The sequence below is a fragment of the Chlorocebus sabaeus genome, chromosome 22 (genome assembly GCF_047675955.1).
Source record: "Chlorocebus sabaeus isolate Y175 chromosome 22, mChlSab1.0.hap1, whole genome shotgun sequence".
Lineage (NCBI taxonomy): Eukaryota > Metazoa > Chordata > Mammalia > Primates > Cercopithecidae > Chlorocebus > Chlorocebus sabaeus.
The window spans coordinates 71220279-71241757 of NC_132925.1; the positions used below are offsets into that span (position 1 = coordinate 71220279).

Genomic DNA, 21479 nt, shown 5'->3' on the forward strand with positions numbered 1-21479 from the left:
GGCTGTAGGTTATGTGTAATTGCCTGCAAACTAGCTTTTTCTGCCACTTTTTCTACCACCAGAGGAATCACAGGAAAATGCAAATATATGAGAATAATATAATTTTGGGCCAGATTTAACAAAATTTCAATGGGTTATAAATATGTGAGATTTGGACACTTCAAATTGTGATATTGTGAAATATATTTTTGGTTTTCAACATGGTTCCCTGGCATACAACACTTAAACTCCTTAGAATTTCCAAGTAATGTCTTTTAATATGCTAACGAGCTAACTGATGATGGCTGGCTGCTTCTAGTTAGCTTTAGGATAGGGGCTGGTCTCTGGAAGGACCATCTATACTAAAGGATTAGATCCAAGGCAGGATTAGAGGGTTGGGACTTCAGCCCCACCCAAAACATCTAGGGAGGGGACAGGAGCTGAAGGTTGACCTGATTACCAATGGCCAATGACTTGTCAATCATGCCTTTGTAAAGAAGCCTCCATAAAAACTCAGAAGGACCGGGTTTGGAGAGATCCTGGACAGCTGAACACATGGAGGTCCTGGAGGGTAGTGTGCTCAGGGAGGGCATGGAAGCTCAATACCCCTTCCTATACTTCATACTGCCTTTTTATCTATATCTTCTGTACTATCCTTTATAATTAATTGGTAAATATAAGTAAGTGTTTCCCTGCATTCCATCAGTCGCTTTAGCAAATTAATAGAACCCAAGGAGGGTGTTGTGGGATCCTCAGTTTGTAGCCAGTCAGTCAGAAGCACAGGTAAAACAACCTGGGGCCATGATTGACATCAGAAATGGAGGCCAGTCTTGTGGGACTGAGCCTTCAACTTGTGGGTTGTGACGTTATCTCCAGGTAGATAGTGTTAGAATGGAATTGAATTAGAGGACATTCAGCTGGTATTCACTGCAGAATTGCTTGCTTGGTGTGCAGGGAAAAACCCCCACACATCTGGTCACAGAAGTCTTCTGTGTTGATTGTCGTATGGTGTGGGAGCAGAGGAAAAATATTTTGAGTTTGTTTTTGTCCACACTCATATACCAGCATCTGAATTTCTGGATAGTCCTAAAAATAAGTCAGAAGAATATGGACATATGGTTCCTTAATGAGCAGCATTAAGCATGGTGCCATGCATGGCAACAATAAACTGAGATCAAATTCTGGCTACTAAGTGCCCTGCAATGTGTCAGGGTTTCTACCTTCATCATGGTATGTTAGGCACTGTAGGTGGCCCTGCTTAACTAACTTTTGTTACCTGGCTAGCTTCTGTAGGCTTATGTGCCTTTTATGCCATGTTTGAGAACTACCCTTGAACCAATTATAATGCCTTTAAAAATTTATTCACAGTCAGCCGGACGTGGTGGCTCATGCATGTAATCCCAGCACTTTGGGAGGCCAAGGCGGGCAGGTTATGAGGTCAAGAGATGGAGATCATCCTGGCTAATATGGTGAAACCCCGTCTCTAGTAAAAGTACAAAAATTAGCTGGGCGTGGTGGCACGCACCTGTAGTCCCAGCTACTCAGGAGGTTGAGGCAGGAGAATGGCTTGAACCCAGGAGGCAGAGGGTGCAGTGAGCTGAGATGGCGCCACTGCACTTCAGCCTGGTGACAGAGCGAGACTCCGTCTCAAAAAAAAAAACAAACAAAAAAAATTATTCACAGTCTTTCTGAAGAAGCCATTTCCAAACCATTCCATGATCTATGGCCATATATCCATGTGCCATGGCCTAATGGCTGCAATACACTGTCTTATGGAAAATCTGGCTGCAAGTTTTCTTCATAGCATGTCAGTCTATTCTTGGATTATAGCTTCTATAAGCAGGTGGGAATCAGGGCTAGATAAACATTGCCTGGTCTATCAAAGTCAGTTAGGACTGGGATCCTGGCTTTCATATTTCTTAATCAGTTATTATTTCTTTTAATGATGTAACTAGATACCAGAATGAGCGCTTAAACTTTTTGAAAATGAAGCAAACTACCTAAGTAAATAAACAAATGAGAGCCACTTGTGGACCAATGGTGTGAGCATGTCATGACATCCATTGATATGCCCTGAGCTCTTTTACAAGGAAAAAGAATCCTGACATATTCAACCTCAAATCTCTAAACCTTTAATAGGGGATATATTAAGAGGTGAGTATGTACAATTAATGGCCTCCTCTTTAATTTAAAGTGTGAACCTGATTCTAGTTCATCACTTTTGTATTATTCCCATGGGTAGTATGAAATTAGATTCCATTACTGCCCCCACAAGTCCTGAGTTCTTACATTCCAGAGTAGTGCCTTTTATCATGTTTTCTTGTATTTGTAAACTAGCTGGAGATGGCTCGAGCCCTACAATTCACTAAACACGCAGTCTTTCATTTAGAAGGTAGACAGCTCACAAAAAGACATGACACACTTCTTTGTCAAGCAAACTCTAATAGCTTTTGAAATGGGGCTGTCAAGCTTAATTAAAAGAAAAAGTCGCATTATGACATGATATTTAACCTCCCAGGGAAGCAGTGGGTACCTTGTGCAGGTGAAGAATGTGGTGGATCTCCTCATATAAACAATCTTTATATCTTCCATAACTTACTGTATCAGTGACAATGGCAAGCTGGCATAATATATTGTACTATAAAACCACTGTATTGCTTTGTGAAAGTTATACCCAATTTGATCGAAAAAACATGTTGAATTGTGTCTTGGTGAAAACATTCTTCATCATTCTATAATGGAAAAAAGCCAAGCAGTAAACTTCTCAATGTGCTTGCCTAGTCCATTAATAGATTAATCGAATCACCCTAAAATGTCAACAAACAAGATTTACATTATTTGAAAATATTCATTTTATGAAATAAGCTACATTTTCACTTTTTTACTAAGAGAAGGGCTCTGGATAAAACTCTTTGCATTTACTCTAATTATGTTATAACATTATTCATCGTCCTGGATGCGCAAGCTCAAAATCAATATTAGTCATACCACACTGAGCTCTTTATTACCAGAAATACGTGATATAAGTTTTTACACCATAAATGTGCAGATTCAATAGGCAGATGGTAGTTACTGAATTCCCCAAACTAGAGCAAGCTAAATTTAAACACAATTTGGTGGTTCACACATTTGTGTAAGGGACTTGGATAAATCCAAATTGAATTTGACGACATTTACAAATATTTGCACTGTCTTATTGGATGGTTTCCTGATTCTGTTGTGATTTTTTTCTTCAGGTCTTTTCAATAAAGACTATTGCATGAATTGACTGATGGGAAATGAATGAACAGATGTGGACCTCTAGACCAGCTCCTTCACTGACTTAAAGGCTCTGGTTACAGAAAAGGAAAAGCTGTGACCAAGACATCTTGTGAGTTATGAGAAGTGTCTGCATGTGTGAGGCTATACAAAAGAGAATAGCCTTCTTTCTTCTCATTGGATTTTCATTTAGTATCAATGCTTTTAAAAGAGTATCCTAGGGAACACTAATAGTAAAGTCCACATGTTCAGAGAATTTGGAGCAATACTAACGCTGGCAGCACTTAAAAAATCAAATTAGTTCATCTCACTTTAGGCATGATAGAAACTTTTATGTAAAATCTAGATTTCTGGTTCTTTTGAAAAACTGAAGATGTAACACTGCAGTGATTATAGCCTCACATAGAAGTAATTTCTTACAGTTTTTCATTATGCAGGGCATGTGTGCTCCATTAGCCATGTGACCAGCTAGAGGTTTCCTACTTGATTTCCCCTCTTCTAGTCTTTTTTAAAGACACACAGTGCCCTTTGGTTTATTAAAGTCTCTGACAACTCCCCCAGTAAATATCTCTATTTTGTTTTAAAAACTTGCCCAAATATATTTGATTATAGAAAATTTTTCCTTCACATTTTGCATCTGGATCATAAATTCAAAATATTCTGATTTTCTGGTGTGAACTTTGTGCTACCTTCTGGCAAATATTTTGTGAAAGTGTTTGAGAAGCCTAGATTTTGCACTCAGGATTCTATTTCTGTCTTGATGCTTTTATAAGCCTTCAAGATGCAGAATCAGTTTATCTGGTTAGAGTGTTTGTGTGTTCAATCAGACTTCAGGCTATCTTGATAGAGATAGGGGAGCCTCTGAATTTGACCTGAGATTTAAATTTAAAAGTTGAAACTATGGGACCCAATGTGGTACTGACCTAATAAGAAGCCATAACAACATTCATTCCAGAGAATGTATTTTGCATAAAAATTGATACACTTACAAGATGACTGGAACAGAGTGTATGATTATGCTATCTCCAGGAAAACTAGAACTTAAGTAGATATTTACTTCTTATAAGCATTAGCTGAGTAACTCTCAAGAAAAGAAAAAGGTCATTCATTTTTTGGTGGGGTTAGCCCCATATCTATTATTCCAGTAACCACTACGAAAGCCCAATAATGGGATCTGACATTTCGGCTTGCTGACTGAGGACACTGCAGTTATAGTAATGGATTTCTGATTTTCAAAATATTAACAAAGGAAATAGTAGCCACAATGGAAACAAAGACCTTATGGGAAAAGTTCTGGCTGACTATGAGTCTCTGAGCAGGGCATTCTCTGGATTTGGTTAAGTTTGATTCGGTAAAAATAAATGGCAAAATAAAGAAGACAGGTAGGTTTAGAAAGAAGTTATTTACCACTTTAATAGGGCTGTCCAACATTTGGTCACATAGATCATCCTGAAACCTAATTGCTTTCATAGCTTTCCTATCTCACAAGAGGAGATCTGAATACTCTTGGAAAAAGCAAACCAAACATAGAAAGAGATGCCATGGTAAGACTTGTTGCTACAGCACTATGTAGTTAACGATGCCAGACTTTGGATTTAATCAGAGGACATTTCTGCAGTCTAGGACAGCTATACAAAGCCTGAAGACATTGTATTTACAGGACTTATTCATGTAGGGATCCATATCCTACCCATAACTCTGCCAGAGTCTTAATAGCATGGTGGAGTGGCTCCCTTAAGAATCCTCATTTTCTTATATGTGGAAAAGCTAGTAGTTCTAAAAATATTTTCCTGGAAGAGGTTAGAACGGTTATTATATATCAATTGAATATAAAGTATGATTATGTAAGCCAAGCTTGCATGCTAATATTGCACAGGGTAGAAAGTAATAAAACAGGACAATGTGCTTCCTTGGGCCATCTGGTAGAAGCAGAAGGAAGTTCTTGATTCAGTATCATTATGATGCCTCAAATTCCAGGAGTCCACCTGTAGCTGGCCTTCTCGTGTCAGTGCCATCTTGAATTCTCAAAAGGGCACATACCTTCCTTGCCGTTAGAAAAAGAAATGACTACCAAAACAAAGCAAAACAGACAAAACATCCAAAACTCAAAGGGGTACACCAGTCGTCTCAAACTGTGGTACTGTTCATTTCTTGAAGAGAATAGATAATATTTCAAAATATTATATATATATATATACATATATTTCAAATGGTACAAAGTAACTATAGATTCAAATTAGAAGACAGTTGATCGTTCTTCATGATCCCCAAAAATTTCACTGAGAAAACCCTTTTTCAAGACCACTTTCCATGGTGTTGCCAAAATGCTGCATCTTCTCACTGTAGGATATTTTGTTACACACAGTAAATGCACTGTGATTATCTGGTAGCCAGTCAAAGTGCAAGTAAGAAATCCATTTGGCTTGTATATATGTGAGATGTTTGAGATTCTCAAAATGTATTTTCCAGAGGGTTGGTTTTCCTTTACTACCACAAATGCTTCTGTTAGGTTCTTGGGTGAATCTGAAACCAAAGAAAGACAGACATTTCAGGGAGAACAGCGCAAAATGAAGGCACAAAGAAATGTGATTACGCAGAAAATGAGGACACCTTGGATCTTCAGGATGTTACTTTTTTTAGATGATCTGAAGTCAAAAATCTTAGGGTTTAGAGCAGTCATTTTCAAATGGTGATCATATTGATAGGCCACCATATTTTTATCAATGCAATAAATTGATGATGTCACTCCTAAGGAGTGAGACTCTTGGAACAATGCCTATCGAGGACTGGTTTCCTAGGCATGCGACCTATGAAGTTGCACAAGGCCCTATCCTGGAAAGAGCCTCCTGCTTGGTTTAATGTTCTTCTGTTGCCATCTTGAGATTATTAATACTTTTTAAACAAGGGCCCTGCACTTTCATTTTGCACCTGGCCTTGCATGTTATGTAATCAGTCCTGTGTCTATCTGATGAGAATCTGAACTGAGTAAGTTAATCCACGGTCTTGTGAAGCTGGCCTGTTGTAAGATGTAGAGGGCTGGCATGAGGTGAGGTCATTGCCAAGGTTAGACCACGTCTGTGTAGGAACACACAGATGAGAATCTGTTCCTGTGCAAGGTGAGAAACTGTTGCACTCAATGACACAATGTTCAAGGGCAATCAAGATTACATTTCTGTTGCTGTAGATGTCTTTTAATCCACTTGAATAGGGTACCAAAGGTTCAAATATTCAAAAGGACACATGTACAGAGAACCACTAATTTCAAGCATAAATAACAATTCTATTAGAGTTGATGCCTCTACTCTAGAATTCTAGGAAATATGGCATTTTTCTTTATTATCTCTTACTTCTTTATAGTTTTAGAAGTTGAGTGTTCTGAGGCTAGAAGTAGAAGTCCATTTAAGGATTTTAGAGTTAGGCAGGTGGATTTGTGTTGGGCCAGTTACAGAAAACACCGATTTGACAAGATGGTTATAGTGGTTAAGTGTGCAATCTGGGGTCTTCTACCTCCTCCTTTTAGGAAATAAAACTTGACTTTACATTGTGTACTAACTGTTGATTTTCTCACTTGTCTGAGAGACATTCACATACTGGAATGAAGCAAATCCAGTGTGGTTTGCTACTTCCCAAGATATTACACCAGATTACGTTCTGCTATTTTAACCTGTTAATTTGTCTTTTCCAGTAACTGGTTTTCTCCTCATTTCATTCTCTTCCTCTTCCTGCCTCCAAATAACTGACATTCAGTTTTTAGCTGACATTATTCCATCATTGTCAAACAACTTATTTTGTCTTTGAAAGGCAAGTAAATCTAGGGACTCCAAAATCACTAAGCCAAAGGGAAATTCAAGCTGGGAATGATATCAGGCAAACCTGCCTCTCGTTTTAGTCATAAATGATATAGCTAGAAAGATTTTTCAAAAGCCACATACCTCACTCACAATTTTACCACAAGGAAATTCCTTATGGGTCCCAGATCTTTACCCTAAAATCTTTGTTGAATTTTACCCTGGCAATGTAAATTGATAGTTTATTTCCTCAGGTGCAGGACAAAGGACAGAACTCTAAGTCATTCTCTGCTCATCTGAGACAAATGTATATCTGATTGTATCCTCTGATGTAAAAATACAGATTAACTGAGCTAGATGAAGGCCTAGGTGGCTCTTCCTCTACCCTCTACCCACATGTAAATGGTGTATTTGGTGAAAGGCTGGTCAAAGACCAAAAGAATGTAACCATTTGTCTCTTATCTAACCACACCTTTAAAAATTTGCTTCTTTCCTCAATATCCACCCTTTTCCCTTTAAATATTGAAACCCTCAAAATCATCTTTGGAGAAAGGCACAGACCTACCTCTAGGTCATGCATTCATAACCTTGGCCAAATAAACTTTCTAAATTTAATAAGATCTGTCTCAGATACTTTTCATTTTTACATCTCTAAAGGGGAAGTCTGTCTTTCTAAATTAAGTCATTGTTCCTGAATATACAAGGTATAGACATGTATCTGAATACATGAGATAGAGCCTCCCCAACTTTCAAACTTATGTATTTGATGTAATTTAAAGAAAAGACATAAATAAATAGGTATCTAAAACTGCAAGAACAAAATCTCTAGTCAATATTTTGGTTGGTTAGTCTTGCTCCTAAGTACCAACAAAGCGATTTAATAAAGCAATTGAGACAATGATCAAGCAGACACAGGGGAATAATTTGGCCATGAAACTTCACCCAGATGGACTGAGATTCTCCCCAGAAGTGTGTGTGTTGCCAGATTTATTCTACTCCAGGCTGGGTCTTGGAAAACCTCTCAAGGTGAATGCTTCTTTTCTATAGGGTGGCATCCAGGAGTCTTCCTCTCTTAAAAAGTTATTCCAAATCTCCTGAAAGAAAAGGCTTTGCCTAATTCCACCTGTATTTTCTCCTTCCTTCTGTGGTAATAATGTCACTCATATCCATTGTTCCTGAGGTTTTTCTTTAGACTGTGGCCTGTTATCTGGGCTAGTCCAGACGTTCTGGGGTATCTGGTAGTTAAGATGAACCACCGCATTTCTACTCTTCACCTTCCTTAATAAATGAACACCATAAAGTTTTAAATTAGATCATACTTTGAAACATTATTTATCCACATTTCAAAGATAATTTTGTTCAGGATGATTATTTTGGAAGTAACCTGCAAAAGATGAAAGTTTGGAACAGTCTTTTGTAGGAAAGAGAATGAAGTCTCAGGAAGCTTTCTCGTGATTATCTTTATATTGAAGTTACTTTTAAAATAATAGTATGAAGGAAACTCTCAGTTGCTATTAATCTGAGTGTGTTTCTCCAACTTTTTTTTTTATCCTGAGTGAACTCTCTTTGAATTAGTCTTACACAGTAAAGAACAAAAGAGGTAGTTTTCTTTTTACCTTGTTGATAAGAGCAGAACAATGAGAACATGTGACTCATAATAATTAAAGTACATCTGTGAATTAAACAATTTTTAAAGTCAAATTGTTAGAACCAATATTTGAAGTGAGTAAGCATATTTGTGCTCTGATGGAGAAGAATACATAAGGTATAGAAGAAAAGTTAATATAAAATGTGTTTTCAGAGCACATGATCTAAGGACTGGCGTTGACACACCATTTACACAGAATAGATGGTTCCTATATACATTATCTGGACTTCATTGGTGCCCTTTGTGTTTAAAAGTGCTTATTTCACTGTGAATTTCTTGAGAAGGAGGGAGGAGGATGTATGTCAGTAAGAGCATTTGAGTCCTCTGAAGGTTTAAAAAGTACAGCTTTGGCCGGGCGCGGTGGCTCACGCCTGTAATCCCAGCACTTTGGGAGGCCGAGACGGGCAGATCACGAGGTCAGGAGATCGAGACTATCCTGGCTAACCCGGTGAAACCCCGTCTCTACTAAAAATACAAAAAACTTAGCCAGGCGTAGTGGCGGGCGCCTGTAGTCCCAGCTACTCGGGAGGCTGAGGCAGGAGAATGGCCTGAACCCGGGAGGCGGAGCTTGCAGTGAGCGGAGATCGGGCGACTGAGCAAGACTCCGTCTCAAAAAAAAAAAAAAAAAAAAAAGTACAGCTTTTCCCGTGTCCTCTTTTTCCTTTTCTAAGGACAGACTTGAGAATTCTCAGCTGACTGGTGTGCAGCTCACATGGCTGTAGAGTAGTCTCCTATTTCCTTGCTTGAAATGGATGTACACGTCAGAACAGGTACATCCTCTGCTTTCAAACCAACTGCAATGGTAATTTATTTATCTCATCCATTCAACTGCTTGGGTTGAATTCAGCCTACCCAGGGAGGTAGCAAATGGTGTGCTCCAGTCTCTGTTACTGTGATCGGATCCTGCACAATACTCCTGTGTTATCGGAAAATGTCTAGGGTGCATCTGCAATATGCCTGATGGTTTTAAAATGTACTCTACAGAGGCCAAATAAAAGAAAGTTACATTGGTCTCAAGAAAGTAGCATTAACAATTTCTGTTTCTATTTTCGTTTTGTTTTGTTTATATTCTGTCTTCCAAAAAGTCTCCTAGTTGGTATTCTTGGAATTTCACATACTTAAATCCTGACTTGAATTATTTTTCTTTACTGTGTTTCACATCTGGAGACACCATGAGAGCAAGACTTGCCTTCAATAAAGGGCATTCAGTTATTTAGAATAAAGAGATTTGGCAGGAAATATATCAGCAATGTGCTTAAAACAAAGGTGGTTAGATTCCAGTCATACTGGCCATCATTCAGAATAGCTTAAAACAAACCAATTTGTGAGGGCAACTTCAAATTATTTGGAAAAAATCATTTTTAGGCAAAAGGTAACCAAAGGGAAACCTAATATCCCACCTTCCACTAGTTAATTAAAATGGTTTCTGTGGATAAGTTGCATGAACCAGGCTCATTTCTGAATAATGTCTTTTGTAGGTGTTTCATTAAAATGAAACAGAATAATCCACATTAAGCTACTCAGGCACAGACAGATGCATGTTAGCAAGCTAGAATGGTTCAGAGGTCCCTCCTGGTAGCAAGCCGGAAATATATGGCCATTTACTACTGGTCAGTGTGGTCAAAATAGGCAAGGACATTTGATACACAAAATGTTTTCACCTATTTTATATGTGAAAAATAAGTTTTATATAGTATTATGTAGCATTAGTTTTGTCTTCTGCATTATAAAGATGCAAGAACCAACTTTATTTATTGAAAAGGTGATGCTGAGAAGGAAGAGTAAGTCAAGATTAATAATAAGGGGTAGGAAACAGAGACATCCTTTCAAATACATCAGACCTTTGGTAGAGTAAAAGTTCAGCATACTAGGATTTGTAACCAATGGAGCTTGCTTTAAAAAATACTCCATAGGCTGGGTGTGGTGGATCATGCCTGTAATCCCAGCACTTTGGGAAGCTGAAGCAGGAGGACTGCTTGAGGCTAGGAGTTAGATGCTGCAGTGAGCTATAATCACACCACTTCACTCCAGCCTGGGCAACAGAATGAGAGCCCCCTCTCTCAAAAAAAACTCCTGTAAATTAAAACACACACAGGCATGCACACACACACACACATACACACACACACAAAGAGAGAGAGAGAAAGAGAGAGAGAGAGAGAAACAGGGCTGATACTCAATTGGTACACATACATATGACCACACTTGTCAGGTTGACATACTTTTTTATTAGTGGATATATAATTACTGTCTTAAGCATCCAGAGCATCTCCCATACCTGTCCCCTTTAGGATTCCAGGGTTGTCCAGTAACTACAGGGTTAATATCTGGCTAGCTGGGCTGTGCTCCAGCATCAGGGCACCAATTCTGATGGGTTGGATTACCCCACCCTGAAGGTTGTTATTTGTTTAGAAGATCACTCCTGATTTAACCAGAGAAATCAAAGAATGATTTATTCATGCCCCAAAACCCTTTTCAGTTCTCTGAAAGATCATCACAGAACTCTTTTAAAGAACTATTAGAAAATGGCTTCTGTAGGTGTACTTAAACGCAGTCCCTTTCAGCAAATCATCTGGATGAATTAGGGAGGAACTTTATTTGATTATCATTCTGAGCACTATAGATGTTGGATGAGTTATCTGAATAATTATCTCATGAGTCCTCTCCCCTCTGGCTGGAAACCCAACTTAATTTATGAGTCTGTGACAGAAACACTAAACTGCTCAGTGTGGAAAAGTCAAGTTCAATCTCTAATGCCTCATTCATTGATGGACAGCGATCTGCATAGTTAAGAAGGCTTTCTGTCACAGGAGAATCGTTCTTCTCTCCTGTGCAAAGCTTCTGTGGATGCTGTTTGCTCAGCCCAAACTCAGATAGTACAGTCTGTAACATGCAAAACACTTTTGAAATAAGTGCACTTACTCTCGTGGTCTTAATTTTGTTGCCTGTTGCGCACATCCATCCAGAATTGTCAGGGAGTGTCTTACATTCTTCTCCTTCTAGGCAAGGCTCCATCTCACACCACCATTTCCCAATCACTATGGAGGCTGTGCAAAAACAGGAAACAACTGTGTTTGAAACTTATCCAAACAACCTGAACGCTGACGTTGTGTCCCTCTGCAGATTTCCACGTTCTTGGAAGCACACTAAGTCCTCTTTAATCCTCCATGACTAGTTAAGAAAATTCTATTAAGAAAAATAAGATTTTAATCTCTATGTCTTATAATGCAAATGTAATTATGTGGTCTGGTTTCATCAAGGAGTGTCTTGTTAGGGATTGAGATTGCCTTTTCAAAATTATGACAGTAGGAGAAACCTAACATAGCTGACTCCATCATGCTTCTAACATTGAAGCTATCTTTGGTCATTTCTGGGCATAGGCCAAGCTAATTTTGGGAGGAATTTGGTTTAAACTTAAAGCAAGGATAATAATAACCCTTCCCAAAAGTAAACTACCTTTGTAAAACTAATGAAAGGCCACAAAGTTAGGACTATGAGAGAGGCCTGAATTCTCTTAAGATATAGAAGTAGTTAAATGACAATCAGCTATTGTTCGGGAGGCTGCGAGATTTGTAATTTTCCAATTACTCCTGTAGATAACATCACTATTGTAGAACTGAAAATTGACTGTTTGAGATGTTTTTCAGACTTTTGCATTCTAGCAACCAACTGACTCCACTGAGACCCATGCACTCAGGACTCAACCAGTCCTGTGGCCCCCACCTGGAGGCTGACTTAGCACATGAGGACCATTTGCCAGACTTGTATGATTTCATCCCCAAACAATCAACATTCCCCATTCCCTAGCCCCTTGCTACCCTTGAAAAATCCTAACTTCCAAGACTCTGGGGAGACTAATTTGAGTGAAAACTCCAGGTTTCCCATGTGACCAGCCTTGCCTTAATTAAACTTTTTACTGCAATATCATGGTCTCAGTGAATTAGATTTTGTCTGTGCATGGACAGGAAAAACCCACAGGCAATTAAAAAAATCTTTTTTTTTTTTTAATGATGAAAGCATATGGAAGAGGAAGACTCATGAAGGAAATAAAAATATTTTACCCCAAAATATACTTCTTTGACATAGTATGAGATGGCTGTTCAGAGAGCCAGCAAACAGAAGTAGCCCAGCAAAGTTTTCTTTCAAGGGAGAGATTTGTATCTATACAGAAAATCTGCACTGATACAACCAGGTTTTCTCTGAAGCCCCCATTGTCCAGTCTAGGAAAAATTAACTGAGAGTCTGAAACTTTTAAAGGCCTAAAATAAATATGTACCATCTATTTTCTCTGAGGGCTGCTACCTGTGAGACCAACATTGCTAACCAGGCCTCCTTTTTTCTCCCTTCCCTAACCTGTCTTGCCATATAACCTGATTTACCATCATAACCTCTTTTGGGCCATGCACTGAGTCCCCATTCTTCATGTAACTTCAAGATAGTATATACGGTTTTATATGCCATTAGGGGGTTAGTGTAATCACTGTGATTCTCCCTTATGTACATATTGATAAATTTGTATGTCTTTTCTTTTATTAATCTGCCTTTTGCCCTCGTGCCTTTTGATTTTTCATCAAAATTTCAGAAGATGAAGACCCTACACTTAATTTTTGGGTCTTGAGGAACTTTTGTGCTGTTAGCTTTTGTAGAGCATAGAACTTGCACTATTTCTATTCAACGAAGGGGACAAAATGCCTCAATATTCTTCAGAATGACTGAGGAATTCTTCTCAGAAAGGCCAATTTATCCACCAAGCATTAGGGTTTATCCCTTAGCCTAGGGCCTTGAAGAATTTCAAAGGCCTGGCAAAAGAAAAAATGAATTGACTGAAAGTACAAAAGAAAAGTTGCAAAATAAAAGTCAAGAGTAATATTAGATGAAAATATTTCCTTACCATTGAGAGTATAGTTGATATGGGTTGTGGTTACCTTTTGTGGGAGGAACTATGAAAAGTTGAGCCTCTGATAAAACTGCCCTAATTTTCAGGACGATATAAAGAATGACTACAATTGGAAGCTGGCAATGAATTTAGTGTATGTATTAAATATTTACAGCACAGGTTTTCTGATAACAAAATTTTATAGAACCAGTGACTAGATTCACTCAACGCAAATCAAGAAACTCTACATTTCCCTTAACGCCTTGACTGAAAAACGATTTCTACACAAGCACCAGTCATTTCTGTAGCTCCTCCCTGTGTTAGCTCTTCCCAACTCCACCTGAGCTTTTCCCATGCAGAATCCTCAAAATGTCAGCCAGGTGTTTGTCTCACGATGTTTTCTGGTTGGCTGTTTTTACACTGGACCAGAACCCTGATTCTTTACTCACTCCCCTCCATCCCCCATGTTCCAAAGATGCTCTCTACCATGATGTTTAAGTCTCATAACAACAAAGAAGCCAAATGAAATATGATAACATCACAGAGGATTAACATTAAAACGGGATGGAGTAAACCCCACAGCAAAGCAGGAGCACATTAAAATTTTCTCTCTTGGCAGGGCGCGGTGGCTCACGTCTGTAATCAGTACTTGGGGAAGCCGAAGCGGGTGGATCACGAGGTCAGGAGATCGAGACCATCCTGGCTAACATGGTGAAACCCCGTCTCTACTAAAAATACAACAACAACAACAACAAAATGGCCGGGAGTGGTGGTGGGTGCCTGTAATCCCAGCTACTTGGGAAGCTAAGGCAGGAGAATAGCGTGAACCTGGGAGGCAGAGCTTGCAGTGAGCCAAGATTGTACCACTGCACTCCAGCCTGGGGGGCAGAGCGAGACCCCGTCTCAAAAAAAAAAAAAAAAAAAAAAATTCTCTCTCTATCCACTGTTCGCTAGAGGATGAGATTGCTGACTTAAAAGCAGAATGGTTTAAACATCCAGACATCTCTTTGCACTTAGGCTTTCCTTCTATGCTTTTCTTACTTCGGACTTCCCCTTCTTTAGAATTCAGTGTTCCTCAATCTTTACTTTGAATAAAATTATTATGTAGTGAAGAAAGAAAAGAACTTTTATGTGAGGAGTGTGAGCCTTTTCAAATTATTAGGCCCAGGGAGGTATAAAATGAGATAGCAATCACACCCTGCTTTCTCTCTTTAGAGACACGCAATCATCTAAGGAGATAGCTTGCAATTGCTGCAAATAGCTATGCATTAACCTAATAATGCCTCAGTGGACACCATATCCCATGCCCTATAGCTTAGCAATGGATATCCAATCACTAATTAATGTTATTTCTATAAACCAATGAGAATTCCTAATAAAAACTTTGCCCCAATCCCCCTTTTTTCCCCTTTAAAAACTTGCTTTTAACTATGGCCAGTGGATCTCACATCCAAGGTTACTTGGGTCTGAGTCTTCCAGGCAGCTATCCTAATTTTGGCTCAAATAAACTCTTCAAATTACATTTTGTGCTTCAGGCTCTTCCCTTAAGGTGACAGTAGGATTCTATACGCACATGTCTACTCTATTATATTGTCAATTTAAGAAATTTCTCAAGGGTAATTTTGCCATATTTAATTTTTACTTTAAATGTGAACCAGACCAAATTACATATGATGCAATTCCATTGGATATGGCCAGTAAGCATAGGTGGTAAAATCTTCTAAATAGCTCTATTCATACGTAAGACAATGTAATATTGTGGTAAAACATAGAGTTCTAACAGAAGACACAAATCCTCCACAGGGTATAGAATGATTGAGAGTTTAAAGGTTTTTGTTTTGTTTTGTTTTGTTTTTGATGGCAGTGATCTGTATCTGGGCGTGGAGTAAAGGAAGATTCTTGTCATGGGTAAAAGTACTTTATTTATGTGAATGAAGAGATGACAATATTACATAAGCGAAGCACATGTTATAGCAGCAAGAAAAACATACACTTTTTTTCTTGCTGCTAGGGAAGGGAACAAGAATAAATTGTAAAATCTCCAGTTACATACATAAGATACAAATCAAGGTTTGCCAGTGTTTATTGAAAACCTATAATCTGAAGTTTCCTTTGGGTGAGCACGTAATCAGAAACAGTCCAGTCACATTTACTACCATTTCTGATGCGTATCCACTTAAAGCCCACCTAATATTTCAATACTGTTGCCCTGAATCTAAACCATCAAGAATGGAAACCCTTTGGTCTTAGCATGAGAAGAAACTGCCTTTCCCAACAGTCCTTCACCTTAGCATTTTGTCACCCTTTTTTCACAGTCATGCGAATAATGCATATCCACCAGTGAGGTCAGCTTTTCGCATTTTTCTTTTTTCTTTCTTTCTTTCTTTTTTTTTTTTTGCCTCCTTCTAAGCCCTATTCCTCCTCCTTCAGGCTGCTCTGTGCCCTCTTGGAGCTGATCTACTTTGTTGCAAGCTAACAAAGCAGTTTCCTTTTGTCTTAAGCATTAATATCTCCTAAATGAAAATGTAGACATTAGGGAAAAAATACATCTCCAAATCCATGCATCACCTTTAATTCAAGGTTGTAAAAATCCACTGGCTCATGGGGTAAAAGGCTTTCTAAGAAGAAAAATGTCCTCAGACCTGTTATAATATCTAAAAATTCACATTGGAGTTGCCTCTTCTAAATAGAGTTGGATGATTTGCTCTACCCTTTGGCTTATTAGAATCCAATTCATTCTTCCAGTTGTAGAGAAGTTTAAACCTGCAGAGTTGCTAATTTGAGTATATAAAACAAAATAAAAATAAACAGATTAACAGGGAAAAAGGCATACAAATTATGTGCACACAGGTGCAAAAGAGTCATTCCAAATATAAAAATCCAAAGAAAGGCAAGATGATTGATGTTTTTATGCCATCTTGAGCTTACAGAAAGAATAAGGGCTTGGAGCAGGTTATGGAAGAAGGCAAAGAGAAATTTGGCTAGCAAAGGTGGTCCTGTTATGCAGATGAAACTTCTCAGGTAGCAGCCCTCAAAGAGAACAGCAGGGTGTCAGACTGTCAGTCTTTTCTAAATACTGACAAGGTGGGGGCTTCAGAGAAAAGCTGTTTGCATCTGTTGTCTACTTCACTTTTTTTCCTCTACAGATGCAAATCCTCCCCACTAGAGACAGATTTGCAGAGCTACTTCTGTCTATAAGCCCTCTGAACAGCCATCTTAAAATATGTCAAAGACGTATATATGGGGGTAAAATATTTTAGTTTTCTTCGTGGTGTTGCTTTTCTGAAGATGTTATTAGAACAATTTTGTTTCTGATCGACACATTACACGGCCATCTTCATATATATCCTTTTACATTCCAGGTCAAGGTTTGAAAGGAAAATAAAATAAACTCACTATGCCAAAGGGAAAAGTTAAGCTTGCAAACTGAGTCACACACACACAAATCCTTCCTTTTGCTTCTAAACAGATAGCTGCAAGAGAAGGCCACATGTCTCTCTCCATAGTCTCTTATCTTCACAGGTAAAAGACAAAGACAGGAGTAGAAATCGTCCCTCTCTCCATCCCAAGACACATGCATATTACACTTCTTCCTCTACTCTATGTTTACTTTATCTCATGTAAAATGCAGATTTACTGAACACACAAGACAAATCCATACTTGCCCATTCCTCTGCCTACTCCTTTCACATGCAACATGTAGATTTAGTGATCACTCATTAAAGCATCTGATGTGGTTTAGCTGTGTCCCCACCCAAATCTCATCTGGAATCACAGCTCCCATAATTCCCATGTGTTATGGGAGGGACCCTGTGAGAGATAATTGAATCATGGGGGTGGTTTCCCCCATACTGTTCTCATGGAAGTAAGTCTCCTGAGAGCTCATGGTTTTATAAGGGGTTTCCCCTTTTGCTTGATTCTCATTCTTTCTTGTCTAGCACCATATAAGATGTGCTTTTCACTTCTGCCATGATGGTGAGGCCTCTCCAGCCACATGGAACTGTGAGTCCATTAAACCTCTTTTTCTTTATAAATTACCCAGTCTTATGTATGTCTTTTTCAGCAGCATGAAAACGGACTAATATAGCCTCATAAGGATATGACCGCTCACCTTACTACATACCTTCCCTCTGTTTTTTTTTTTTTTTTTTGTTCTCCTTACCACCTGGCCCACTTTTCCCCTTTAAATACTGAAGCCCTCAAAACCCTCTTTGGAAAAAGTACAGGCCACAGTCCTGCAGTGACTGGTGTCCCTTTTTCCCAGGTGTATTCTCATCATTGGCAAAATAAACCTCCAAATTGATTGAGACCTATCCCAGATTTTTATTATTATTATTCTGGTTTACAAAGCTACATTCTCCAATCATAATTTTCTCATAAACTCATTTTTTTCTGTAATATATTTTTTAAAAAATTTACAACGAGAGAATTTCAAAATTGCCTCCTCTTCACCCAAACTGAAAGCTACCTAGAAACCTTCAGGTTATTTGAAAGAGAATTGATCTACTAGATTTAATTAAACGAGCTAATATCAATGCTAGTTTGTCTCATGGAGATACTTAGGATAAGTGATGGGAACCCAAATATGCACCCCCTGCAACTACTTCTTTGGCATATTTTCAGATGGCTATTCAGAGGGTAGACACAGAAATAGCTCTGAAATGCTGTCTTTTGTGGGGACGATTTGCATCTAAACAAGAAATCTACATTAGTGAAGTAAAGAGTTGATGGAAATGGGCTTTCCCTGAGCACTGCCCACCCCTGCAAAAGAAAGACTCAAAGTCTGACACTTTTAAAGTCTGACAGAGAAACCATTACCATAGGCTACCATTTCTTTCTTCTGAGAGTGCTCCAAGACGCCTGAGGGGCTTTTATCTGCATAAGAAGGCAGCCTTTATTTGCCAGGTTTTGCCCCTGCCATTCTTCCATAACCAGTGATGCCACCTCCCCTTCCTCCTCCTGAGAAGACCCAAGCCCCTATTCTTTCCGTAACCTCAGGGTGGTATAAAAACTTCAGTCATCCAGCTCTTCTGGGGCCTCACATTTGTGGTACTCCCATGTCTACGTACATATTAACACACTTGCATACTTTCTCCTCTGTGGATCTATTGTCCTTTCATTTCAACAGACAGATTTGAACCTTCAGAGAGAAGAAAATTCTCACCCCTACCTAAGAAAAATATAAAGATAAATAATTCTTAAATATTTTGAATTAAGATGGTCAATGCAATAATAAAAAGATTAATTAACATTTATCGAGCGCTCCGATGTGTTTCTCTGTTAGCTATTTTAAATGTGTTACCTCAGTCTTTGCAGTAACTCTGTTAAAGTAGGTAGTTAGGTTGACATGAGCAGGGCAGGAAATGACCCCCCACCAGGAATGCCTGGCAACCATCAGGTGACGGTCAGGTGGTTGTTAAACTGTCTCTCTAAAATAATAATTGGTCACAGCCAGTGCCAGGGAAAGGCAGTCACCCAACAGATAGAAAACACCTGAAGCTGGTCATCAGCAACTTCCCCGTAAGATCTCGGGAGTTGGATGAGTGGGCTCAAGCATGTACACTAAGAAGCAAAATGATGGAGTTTAACAGACCTTCCTCCAGGAACACTCAACTGTTAAGGGAAAAATGCCTCAAATGAGCATGTTCACAACTTCCCAAGTGCTGGCGGGTCACTACACATGTGGACAGCTCCCCTAAAGGAAGAATCAGGGGAGATGGGACACAAACCCCAGAAGTAAGCCAACTTATAAAACTCCAAGTCAAAGGTCAAACTGTGTGCTTGGATCTCTCAAGTCACCTGCTTGTCCCTCTTTCAAGTGTACTTTACTTGCTTTCATTCCTTCTCTAAACTTTTAAATAAACTTTCACCTGTGCTCTGAAACTTGCCTTGGTCTCTCCCTCTGCTTTAAGTCATTCGGTCAAGTTCTTTCTTCTGAGGAGGCAGAATCTGAGGTTGCTGCAGACCCATATGGATTTGCTGCTGTTAACCCTATAAAGTAGGTATTATCATTAACCCATTTTAAAAGTGAGGAAACTGAAGCTCGGAGAGATTAAGTAACTTTCCCAAGCTTACACAGGTAGGAAGTGCAGGAATTAACACTAAAACTCAGGCTTGCTTCACCATAAAATCCACGTTGTTTTTTTGTTGTTGTTGTTGTTGATCATTATAATGCTCACTCAGTGCCTTCTAGCTTTGTATTCAGCATTCATAGAATTTAAAAAAAAAAAATTGACTTTTGAGTCCATGAATTCTCTGTGTTGTATTACTACCGAAAATAAATTTCATATCAAACACAAATACTTTCAGAAAACAAAAATATTTAGTTTCTTGTAATAAGGGAGGAGACCACCCCTCATATCATCTTATGCCCAATTTCTGCCTCCAAAGAAAGAAGAAGTAAAACCTAAAAGGCAGAAATGAAATCCATAGGCAGACAGCCCGGTGCCACACCCTGGGCCTGGTAGTTAAAGATCGACCCCAACCTAATTGGTTATGTTATCTATAGATTACGGAAATTGTATAGAAATACACTGTGAAAATCCCTATCTTGTTTTGTTTCAATCAAATTACCAGTGCATGCAGACCCCAGTCACATACCCCGTGCTTGCTCAATCAATCATGACCCTCTCGCACACACCGCCTTAGAGTTGTGAGCCCTTAAAAGGGACAGGAATTGCCCACTCAGGGAGCTTGGCACTTGAGACAGGAGTCTTGCCAATGCCCCTGGCCGAATAAACCTCTTCCTTCTTTAACTCAGTGTCTGAGGAGTTCTGTCTGCAGCTTGTCCTGCTACATTTCTTGGTTTCCTGACTGGGAAACGAGGTGAATGGCAGATGGTCGAGGCAGCTCCTTAGGCAGCTTAAGCCTGCCCTTTGGAACACCCCTGTGGGGGACTCCGACTAGCCCAAGCAATGCAGATCCAGATCCAGAGAGTGCTCCCCGGTAAGCATTTGCCCCGGTGGGACGCCTCACCAGAGCAGTGTGTGGCAGGCCTCTGTGGAGGATCAACGCAGTGGTTGAACTCCGGGAACGAACGGGCACTTGGAATCTGGACATCTAAAACTTGGTAAGACTAGTCTTTGAAACTTGTCCACTCTGAGTGGAAGCATGGCCTGATCACCCATGGTGTACCTTTATTGGCACTTTGGTTTTGGTTTTGGTTTTGATTTGGTTTGAATTGCTTGACAGGACTGGTCTTGGGAACTTGCCCACTCCATTTGAGTGGAAGCGTGGCCTGATCACCCACAGTGTGCCTGTACTGGCACTTTGGTTTTCATTTTTGACTTGAGTTGGATTGCTTGATGCTTTGGTTTTGGTTTTGACCTGGCTTGGATTTCTAGATACTCTGATTTTGGTTTTGATTTTGGTTTGGTGCAAACTGCAAAAGTCTGTGTGTGCCCTTTTTGTCTGTTCTTTGTTTTGTGGTGTGCGTGTGGTGTGAGCGTGGTGTTTTGTCTTGAAGAAGCATAGGTCAGGCACAAATAAGCCCACCCTACTAGGAACTATGTTGAAAAATTTCAAAAAAGAATTTAAGGGAGACTATGGAGTACTATGACACCAGGAAAACTTAAAACTTTGTGTAAGATAGACTGGCCAGCATTAGAAGTAGGTTGGCCATTAGAAGGAAGCCTGGACAGATCCCTTGTTTCAAAGGTATGACACAAGGTAACATGTAAGCCAGGGCACCCAGATCAGTTCGTGTACATAGACACTTGGTTACAGCTGGTTTTAGACTCCCACCCCCAACACACCGTGGTTGAGAGAACAGCAGCATAAGCAGCTGGCAGAGGCAAGGAAAGACCAGTAGAGAGAGAGAAAGGAAAGAGACAGAGAGGAAAAGAGGCAAAGAGAGAGAGGAAGAGACGGAGAGGAAGAGACAAAGAGGGAGCCAAGGAGAGAGAGAGAGAGAGAGGCAGAAAGAGGAAGA

At 39.4% G+C, this 21479-nt stretch overlaps 1 protein-coding gene across 2 annotated transcripts in view; it reads right to left on the reverse strand.

The window, feature by feature from the left end:
• Nucleotides 1–4624: 4624 nt before the first annotated feature.
• Nucleotides 4625–21479, reverse strand: part of TAFA1 (TAFA chemokine like family member 1) — a 542433-nt gene continuing 525578 nt past the window's right edge. For both annotated transcript variants that reach the window (XM_007984924.3, XM_007984922.3), the window contains exons 4-5: nucleotides 11596–11720; nucleotides 4625–5760 (exon numbers count right to left, since the gene is read on the reverse strand). In XM_007984924.3, the coding sequence (XP_007983115.1) occupies nucleotides 5743–5760; nucleotides 11596–11720 (143 nt within the window). In that variant the 3' untranslated portion in view covers nucleotides 4625–5742. The remainder of the gene's footprint in view (nucleotides 5761–11595; nucleotides 11721–21479) is intronic.